Genomic DNA, 10,451 nt, shown 5'->3' with positions numbered 1-10,451 from the left:
CTGGGGTTTTTCATGGTTTGCTTACTTCTTATGGGCGGCAGCGCATTTTCACTTTACACACTTATTTTGTTAGTCAGTTTTTACAAGCGTGCTAGTGCCTGATTCAGTAGTTGCAGAGAATCAGGTGTGCAGCAATGCCAGGTCAGTTTATAATAAATAACAATTCAGGCCACGACTTCTGAATCTGCCCCGAATTGTTGTGCTAACGTGTCAACACACTGCCTTCCCCCATTCTAGATAATAAATTAATATTTTAATTAATATAAATATTAATAAATTAATATTTTAATAGAAGTAGAGTTGCTGTGTTCTGACTTCCTTCTCTTGACACTTCTTGTTAAAAGGAAAAAAACCAAACCTTTTATGTGGTTTGTCAACTGTGTTGACAGTAAAAGGCATTTTTTCATAATCATATTCAGACTTGAGTTTAATTTTAAAATAAGAATGTGTTAAAAATCTGTTGGCCTCTGACAGAGCTGTTCAGAGTTATTCATGGGAACCTCAGAGAGCCCATCCAGCTTGTGCTTCCACGTGCCACGTCCTCAAAAGCAGCAATGGCCAGCACCAGCCGAGACAGGAAATCTCCCTCCTCCTGCTTCAGTGCAGAGTTTTAGAAGGCTCCAGCACATCCCAGTTCTGTTTGGAAAAAAAGTCTCTGTAAAGTTTGTTCTTTTAAGGTATGAGTTTTTACCTCTAGGGATTACGGCCGATACCGAAGTCCTGCCTCAACTTGCAGAAAAACTCGTCGTATAAATGTTGAGAATAACAAAAAGCCATAACGAGTGAGTTAATTATCTGTATAGACAGTTCAAGTCCTTATGTGGCAGAGATTCCCGCTGTACATTTGAAAACCTCAATAAGGAAAACTTAAATTATTAAAAATACTAAATTATTATTGAATTACTAAAAACGTTAAACAGATCAGGCCTTCTCTTTATTAGTGGCTCTTTTCCTGGAGTTGGATGTTTCAGACAATAATCAGATAGGTAATGCAGCATGTTTCTTGCCATCAGCATCCCTCTGCTCTGCCTTAAACAGAGGTTGCAAAGATACCAATTCCATCACCTGGTCTCCAGCCTGCAACAGAACTTTTGGTATGAAGCACTTAATTTTTTTTCAAGGATTACATCCCAGTGCTTAGCCAAAAAGGCCTCCAGCCCAGCCGTAGTCCTCTCCCAAGAAATCATTTCAGCTTCAATATGCTGAGTTTAGCCTCTAGTCTTAACCTCTTTTTATCAGTCTCTGGTATGTTTTAACAGCATGTAGGAGGAGGGGCCAGGCTCTTTTCAGTGGTGCCCAGCAACAGGACAAGAGGTAACGGGCACAAACTTGAACACAGGAAGTCCCACCTAAACATGAGGAGGAACTTCCTTACTTTGCAGGTGGCAGAGCACTGGCACAGGCTGCCCAGAGAGGTGGTGGAGTCTCCGTCTCTGGAGACATTCAAAACCCGCCTGGATGCGTTCCTGTGCACCCTGCTCTGGGTGACCCTGCTCTTGGTGACCCTGCTCTGGGTGACCCTGCTCTGGCAGGGGGGTTGGACTAGGTGATCTCCCTTCCAACCCTACCTTTCTGTGATTCTGTGATACCTACTGCCACGTCCACATTCAGCTCATCTTTAAAAAGCAGTGAGACAGCCTAACTGGGAAACTCCAAGCCCTTGCTGGAAGAATGCTGCTGTAATTGTTGCAGAAGTTGGTTGAACAACTAACTGAAATACTCCTAGAGCTTTTCAGCAAACTGAGCTTCAAAGAGAAAAATCTGTATTCACCGCGGCTTAGAACAAACAGAACTTAAGGAAACGGGCTGTATTTTGGATCAGGAAGAGGTAAACTCTGAATGATGGACCTTAAAGAGTTGCCTTTTGGGGACAATACCATGATTCCGTGATGAGGGTTTGCCCATAAGTGTTCATCTTCTGGTGCCTGCAGCCTCATCCCCTTCAGCTTGTGCTCCTCTGCCATGTGGCACTATACGCAAGCTGAAATGACTCACCTCCTCAGCGGCCACTGCAGACCCAGCGGGGCTGTCTCATCAAATTCCCTCCCACTGAAAGGAGAGGAAGATTCCTTCTGAGTATCCCTATTTCAAGGAATGGTTCCTGGTTCGTTCATTCTAGAATGTAAATAGGACTGTGCTTGTCACAAAAAATAAAACCAAGGGGGTTTTGTATTCACAAAGATCGCAACTGACATGTTGGAGCTTGATGCTTGAAGGAAGCAGGGTTTTTTTTTTCCTAGAAATGTGCAATAAATTGCTATTGGGAAGCGCTGGTGCCCTAAAATAAAAACCAGGTGCTAGGCTCCTGCATGTTTTAACAGTGTAATGGTAAAAGATTCTGAGAAGCCTTCTGATGTTGTTTTCCTTATGACTTCTAAATCATTAAGTGGATTATACACTGGTTTACCCTTTTTTCCCTTAATGCACATGCTTTCTTCAGCCCAAATGACATCTCTTTCACATACCACTCCTCAGACTCGCACCAAAATGTCCATTTAACAAAAGGCATTTCAAAACCCTTTGCTTCTGTAATCATCCTCTTTCCCTCTAACCTCTTTCTGTCAACCCCTGTTACACTCAGCTTGAGCCCTATGGAGCAAGGACACATCTCTCTAATTGTACGGGCTCACCCGCCTAAAGAGTAGTATTCAACCCCCACACACACACTCTCTCACTCTCACTGCACCAAAATATGGAGGAAAACTAGAATTTCATACCCCCCCCAAATAGCAGTAACCTCCTGTCACTGTTAACAAGAAGCTCTTTCTTACCTTGGGCAGTTCTCCTGCCGAAGGGCACGGAACACCTTCACTCCGTAACGCAGCGAATGGTCACAAATGCCATTTCTGAGCCAGGAAAATTAAAATCCCCGTCCTCCGTAGCCTTTTCCTCTTGACACCTAAGAATCTTTCGGAAGTCTCTTTCTTTCTAGAATTTAGTGGTCTTGTAGTGAAACATCAGTTTCACCTTGAAGTCTGTTACTGGATCCGACTCCACCATAATTGAAAGAAAAAAAACCCAGGAAAATTAACCTATATAAACATATGCTGTATAAATAAATAAATGTGGTATTAGCTTACGCTGACGGGAACAGAGAACAACCCCTGCTGTTCAGCAGCTACTGAGTTGGAGAAATATTCTCATCACATTGTCGAATCATAGAAAAATGTTTATTCCTCTTATATTTGTGTCATCAGCTAAGGAGTGATTTGAGGAGAAAAAGTAGACTGATTTTTTTTTTTTCCCCCAAACAAAATATGAGAGAGATGCAAACCATCTCTTTAAGTTAAATATAGATGTATAGATGGACAGGTGAGTTACTGCTTTATTAGACTGAATCTTTTTCTTCCTGTGACATTTATTTTACCAGTTCGCCGTGTGCTCATCTGGTACAATAAATATGAAGTATTCCTATAGGATTTGCCTTCATTAACTGGAAAAAAGATGGGCTATCCAGTTATCATTACGTCATTTTGGTTAGTAGGGTGCTTTTAGAATGAATAACAGAAAGCGCTTACATTGAAAAGTGTCTTTTTTCCCCCTTTGGCGTATAGGTAAGGTACTGATTAGAGTCCACCGCCACATGCAGCACCACAGGCACCTTTCTGCCGACGGAGCCTTTGGCAAGGATCATCCTCTAAAGCCAGAAGCGCGTCTCCTCTAACAGCCTTGGAGACATGAATCGCATCCACAACTCTTAATTCATAGGGGCGTTGGTATTGTTAACCAGCGTTCCTCATACTTTTGAGAAGCATTTATCAGCAAGAAATTAGTATCTGCTCTTCTTATACTCTTCAGACCTGGGAGGATGGAATTCCTGCATAAAAAGCTGATCGTGCTTCATTTCTGCCCCGTAATTGGCTCCCTGAGGCAAATGTACAGATTCACGGCAACTACAAAGAAAAAGCAGGGTATCCGAATGCAGAGCCCTTCCTCTGCTCACCTCAGAAACCCAGGCTGACAGAGCAGCCAAATTAGGGGAAAATAAAAGTAGTATATTGGTTTGTTCTTCGCTTCATTTCCACACGTGTGTTAAAGCTACTTTGAGGTATTTCAGTGATTCTGTTTTCAAGTGCACAGGTCAAATAATCAATGAAATTATGCAAGATGAACTGCTAGTCAAATTGTCTGTGCATTTAACCTCTCCTAAGCTCTACGTAAACTATTGAAATTATATTATTATATTAATATGTACTTATTAATTATATTATATATTATTATTCAACATTTTGTACTTCTTACCCATCTTAGCTCTACCCCTCTACCTCTGCCCCCCGCTGTTTATTTTGTTATAAAACCTCTTTTCCATCCTGCCTTTAATTCAGCCGCTCCTCGTTGCCATCTTCATTCGGCCTTTGACGTTTCTGCACTTGTCTGAGCTGGGTCCTCTCCGTTGAACTCATCCCATTTGACGACTGTTGTCTGGCTCAGATGACCACCTGCTCTAACACCAGCACAACTCCTCCCGACAGAGTAGCCTGTGTGCTCCTCCCTCAAAGACAGGCGGCTCTTGGGACTGGTCTATACACGTGAGTTTTGTGGTCTAACAAGGCCATGGTCACATTAAAATACACAAGTGCCACTTGCGTGTGCTGTTGTGCTTCATTGTCACCAGCCGGCATCGGTACCATGTGGTAGCACAACCCATCGGGTCGTTCCCTAGGCATGCTGGCAATACTCACTGGTGTCTCCTTCCCTTACAAGAGAGGCATGGTAAGATTAGTTTGCATTCTTACTGGGAGATTCTGCCCAGTTTAGGGGAAAAATAGGTTGGCGTCTCTCTCAGTGGGAAAGGAAAGGGCCTGGCTTCTCTCTCCACCATCCGCTGGGGGTGACAAACCCTGCTATGGAGCTCAGAGTAACTGTGGCTTCTCCGGGGAAGAAGTCAGTATGGAGTCCTGCCCTACCTCTGCGGCCAAACTCCCATTTCAGCTTCTCACCTATGGTGAGTCTTTCCACTGTTGGTGTGTTTCTCCACATAGATCAGGTTTTCAGATACAGGAGGTTCAGCTCTGGCCTAGCCCTTTCTCTTCTCCATTCAGGCTTCAAATAAGGTGATGACCGCTTGCTTTCACTTCCTTGGCCACTCTGGTGGTCTGGCTTTTTCAAGCCCAAAAATGGCAAAGGCAGCTGAGGTAAAAGGCAGGTAACAGCTGTGCAGCCTTGCTGCCGTACCCCAAGCCTGCCTTCCCCAGCCCTCATCACATCTGTATCATCCCTCCACCAGGTGATTTGAGCTCTCTCACTTTACTTGAGACAGAGGCATGGTGAAAGCACACACACAGAATCACAGAATGGTAGGGGTTGGACGGGACCTCTGGAGATCATCTAGTCCAACCCCCCTGCCAGAGCAGGGTCACCCAGAGCAGGTTGCACAGGAACGCGTCCAGGCGGGTTTTGAATGTGTCCAGAGACGGAGACTCCACCACCTCTCTGGGCAGCCTGCCACCCTCAAAGTAAAGAAGTTCCTCCTCATGTTTAGGTGGAACTTCCTATGCTCAAGTTTGTGCCTGTTACCTCTTGTCCTGTCCCTGGGCACCACTGAAAAGAGCCTGGCCCCATCCTCCTGACACCCAGCCTTTAAGTATTTATAAGTGTTGATAAGGTACTCCCTCAGTCGTCTTTTTTCCAGACTGAAGAGACCCAAGTCCCTCAGCCTTTCCTCATAGGAGAGGTGTTCCAGTCCCCTAATCATCTCGGTAGCCCTTTGCTGCACCCTCTCCAGCAGTTCCCTGTCCTTTTTGAACCGGGGAGCCCAGAACTGGACACAGTACTCCAGCTGCGGCCTCACCAGGGCAGAGTAGAGGGGGAGGATGACCTCCCTCGACCTGCTGGCCACACTCTTCTTGATGCACCCCAGGATGCCATTGGCCTTCTTGGCCACGAGGGCACATTGCTGGCTCATGGTCATCCTGTTGTCCACCAGGACTCCCAGGTCTCTTTCCACAGAGCTGCTCTCCGGCAGGTCAGCCCCCAACCTGTCCTGGTGCATGGGGTTATTCCTCCCCAGGTGCAGCACCCTACACTTGCCCTGGTTGAATTTCATAAGGTTTCTCCCCGCCCAACTCTCCAGCCTGTCCAGGTCAAACTCCAGACAGCTGAACTAATTCAGAGTAATTCAAAGTCACAAATTGGAACTGATTACGTGACCAAAAAAAAAACCAAAACCATTTGCCCTTTTTAAACTGAAAAAAACATGGAAGTTCTCCTCGAATCTTCCCAACCCTAAGCCGCTCCCGCGTTTACAGGAACAAAGGTTTACATCAAGTTTTCACTTAAATAAGTGCCACTTCCTCATAGAGCCTCATGTGCTCCGTCAGACTGGTGACAGAAAACCAAGTAGCCAGTTCTCCAGCCCTGGTAACTCCTGCTAATTCGTGGTGAGGAGCTTCCCTTCATCACTACTGAGAGATCTCAAGTTCCTCCTGTTGGGGACAAACTGTTGGCAGTTGTGCAAGTACCACAAATAAGAAATCTCCTCGTGACCTTTATTTCTCTTTAGTTTTTTAAGCAGTTGGGATCCAGTTAAACAAGGTCAAGCTGCAATTCAATAAATGCTTTATATTCAAAAGTACTGGGACGGTTCTTTCTACTGCAACACTTTCTACTAGTAAAATGTTCATTAAATACAGTATATTTTTAAACAAGATTAATACAAAGCTAGTCCTTGAAATAGAAACCATCAGTAGAAGGATCTTATGCTAATAAAATTTGCAAACAGGTACTTAAAACTGTACAGAATGAAGACCTTATATTTAAGTAGAACAACTGAACCTTTTTTTGAGGCTATCGGAACTTCAGTTTAATGTCAAGAAACAGAATGAAATAATTGAAAAAAATACCCTCAGAAACCGAAATTAGTTACAGTCCTGCAGTTAAACCACTGAATTCAAAATAAAAACTCTTTAAGCAATGAAAAAATACCACCGTGCTTTGTGTGTGTGAAATCGAATGGTTTAAACTTGAGTGCCGTTGTCCCAATTAGATGAATATTCAAAGTGCTCTCACTTTTTTCCCTTCTCTGCAATGTTCTGCCAACTGTCTAATTTTTAGGCATGGAAGATGCTTTTGAACCACTCTAGGTGCACATTTGATACAGAACATAGTTTTTTGTACAACATTTTGATTTGAAGACTAAGGAAAATTATCAGAAAGAGATCAGTCAAGGGAACAAACAGCAAAACGCTTGCAGAGTTCTCCCTTTAGACAAACAAAAATCAGGGGAATTCAGAATGTATTTCTCACCTTGTTCCCAGATTACTTGACCACTTCTACATAGGGATGAAGGTGGTTAAGAAGAGAGAAACTACTTCCTACATGTTTAAGAATACTGAAGTACTTGGAGAGCATTGGCACAGAAGCTATATTACACATGTACATTCACTTGTAAATATTTTAATGTAGCTCCAAACATAAAAATGCTGGTAATTTTACAGAATTCTGTTAGGTATCAGTCCCAAAATATGGTTCCTTGTATTAAAAAAACCCCTCTATTAAGGTATTTGCGTTTTGTAAGGTGATTTAGTGACATGTGTTGGCCACTGACCCCTGTGTACAACTTCAGTTCCTTCCCAACACGTATTTCATACCAGCGAGGAAGTGCTGCGAAATCACCTGGAAGAGTCAGGAGGTACCACCTAATTGCAATTTTAGTTGAAGAGCCACTGAAAGAAGTACATTTTATCTGCTTTTTTGTTTCCTGTTTTCCTATCTTCTGCAGCCCCCACAACTACTGATGAACTGCTGATTGGCAAAGAGAACAGAAACGTGAACGGATAGGAAATTGCATTTTATATCGGAATTGTCTGCCTCACGCAAATTTACCATGGGGTTTGTTTACCCTGTGTGCCTAAAATAGGTACATAATTTCCTTATTGCTTAAAGATCTGCAAGAGTTAATAAACTTCAGAGTATCAGCAGTAAGTATGCTATAGGAGATAAATACCGATAACAGCCATCTTACCTAAGCTTTCCAATTTCAGCCTGTTTTAAGCCCAAATACCAATTTCATGACACTACAAGCTTAAGGACAAAGTAACATATGGCACAATAACTTCTCCAGCAAAGATACGTGGACAAGAAAGTATTACAGAGCAAAATCTGACCAAGTGGAACATTTGCCCTGACCTAGATAAAAACCTAGTTTGCTGAGGTCGGTCACAGTAACACCCGAGTATGTTTTCTGTCCCTAGTTTTTAATTTAAAGTGTAGCTCTAGGAGATAGTGTAGGGCATTTCCCACTCTGTAAAGTGGATAAAATGGAATTTTGTAATTAATTTCCATGGTTTAAAAAACCCAGGCCCTGCAGTTACTTAAAATACCAAGATATCGATGTGCTAAGGAGCAAAGGAAGTACAATGCCAAAGAAATGTTGAATTGAGCAATGGAGTTACCGATGGCAATTAGCAAAATCTGTTCTTTTGTCTTGGCAAAGTATCAGCAACTCACAGGACTGGTGAAGCGCGGCTCTTATTCACCAGAGCAGCCCGTGTCCTGCCCTGCCCCATCGCTGCCATCGCAGCCGTCCGGTACCGGAGCGCAGTCTCCCGCCTCTGTTCCCGGATCCGCACAGCAGCCAGATGTGCTCTGGCTGAGGCTGACCTGCACGTCATTGTCATCAGTATCGGCAGGACACGTTTCTTCCGATGCCCTATCGTGATGGGTACCTCTGTCGTCGGTCCCTGCTACCTCATCTCCCAAGTCTATGACATCATCCAGCTGCTGTTCGGGATCAGGCTTTGTTGCTGTTGAGATCTGTGCTTCTAAGTTTCTTGTGTTCTCCGTGACTTCAAACTCCTGCTTCTCCTCTGCCATTTGCTTCTCCTTAGTACTTAATTTGGCCTTCATGGATTTCTTCGTTTGTTTGTTGTGCGTGTCATCTTTGGAGAACCTCCAGTGAAACTACAAGTAAGAGATCCAAATGTTAAAGGCCACTGGAGCCAATCTCACGTGGGCATTTGCTTTCCTGAGCACAAATTGTTGTATTGTTTATTTTTAATTCAAAGACTAGCTTGACCAAACAGACCTAAGATTTTAAAAAACTGCATGACGAAATCAGACGGTTTAAGATTATTTCTGCCTACACGTATATATCTGTTACGCAGAGAAAAGAGAACGTGACGCATTCTGCTGCTGCTGCTGTTGCAGCTGCCCGGTGGGTTCCTCTCCACACGCTGTGTCACCCTCGAGGTCTGCAGCTCCCTGGCAGCCAGCCTGCGCTGTCTGCAAAGCAACACTATGCAAAGCTGCACGAGGGCAGAGGGAGGAAGCAATCCTACGGCGTTATTCCAATGGTTTTCAGCAGGTTAGCAGCAGAACTAACGCTACACCCAAAACTATATCCAAACAGTAAAATACTCCGAACCATTTGTATGAAAGGTTTTTGATGAGAAAGCGTGAAGCTGCCTTTTGCAGCACTCGCTGCAAGACTTACCACAGCTGCCATTTCAGAAGCACGGCTTTAACTACTATTTAAAAAAAAAAAAGGGAACTACCACTACCTTGAAATACTGACTTGACAGGTATAACATATATAAAGGCTGACAAATATGCCACTAATATACCTGCTTCATTTGTCAAAAAATAAACGGACCTTCCCAAGGGAAGCCAGCCCATGTTCCAAGCCCCTGCTGAGCCACCCTACCCAAGTTTGCTAAGTACGTGTCAATGTGCACAGCCATTTCGTCAGCAGCGTCCACGCTGATGGAAACTCAGGGACGGGTGGGGAGGTGATGTTTCAATGGCAGAAATAATCTCAACAGGACATTCAGCAAATTCAGCTGTGGTCCAAAAGCTATTTTTTCCAGTGCAACCAGGTCTATGCCAAAGTTGGTCAAAAGAAGGACTCGTGTTCATAAATTTTTGATCTAGTTATTCCTTAATCAAAAAGACATTCAAAACCTACTAAGTTTATTAGATTTCAAAGATGGAGCAATGCTCTTTCCTTCTCCTAGCCAGGATTTAATGTAAAAAGAAAAGAAAAAAAACCCCTGGCTTTCACAAAATTCTTCTTGGTTTTACTTGGAGGAAGCTATGTTTCATTTAAATATCATTACCATTTGGAGAAAGAGGAAAGATAACATCTCAGTTCTAGAGCTCAACTGTTTAAAATTCAGAGACACCTGACAGGTGACAGGGTGATAAATGTGATAAATATCAAACTGTAGGAGAATCTGTGTTTTATGGGCAGATGTACGTATACTTAGTCAGGTATTTATATCGTATTTCACAAAAATGGATACAGCCAATTTCTGCTGAAAGAAGCATCACTTTTGTAGAAAGCGAACAAACACAGTTACCTCATCACTGACTGAACACTGCACTAGTAAAAGCGCTCCTGTCTTACTGAAGAGAAAAATAAGTTTCTCTTACTGAAGAGAAAAGTAAGTGAATACGAAAAATAAACATGCATCCTTGCACGTTTCCTTTTCTGTTCCTCTGGCTAAACTGAA

General features: G+C 43.3%; 1 protein-coding gene across 2 annotated transcripts in view; it reads right to left on the bottom strand.

Moving 5' to 3' along the window:
• Positions 1 to 5,916: 5,916 nt before the first annotated feature.
• Positions 5,917 to 10,451, bottom strand: part of RFTN1 (raftlin, lipid raft linker 1) — a 100,059-nt gene continuing 95,524 nt past the window's right edge. Inside the window, exon 9 of one of the 2 annotated variants that reach the window (XM_054191254.1) lies at positions 5,917 to 8,901. In XM_054191254.1, coding sequence (XP_054047229.1) covers positions 8,470 to 8,901 — 432 coding nt within the window. In that variant the 3' untranslated portion in view covers positions 5,917 to 8,469. The remainder of the gene's footprint in view (positions 8,902 to 10,451) is intronic. The other variant, XM_054191255.1, reaches the window with a different exon arrangement.

The sequence above is a fragment of the Rissa tridactyla genome, chromosome 2 (assembly GCF_028500815.1).
Source record: "Rissa tridactyla isolate bRisTri1 chromosome 2, bRisTri1.patW.cur.20221130, whole genome shotgun sequence".
NCBI lineage: Eukaryota > Metazoa > Chordata > Aves > Charadriiformes > Laridae > Rissa > Rissa tridactyla.
The sequence above is the reverse complement of the archived record's forward strand: the minus strand, read 5'-3'. Positions and strand labels throughout refer to the sequence as shown.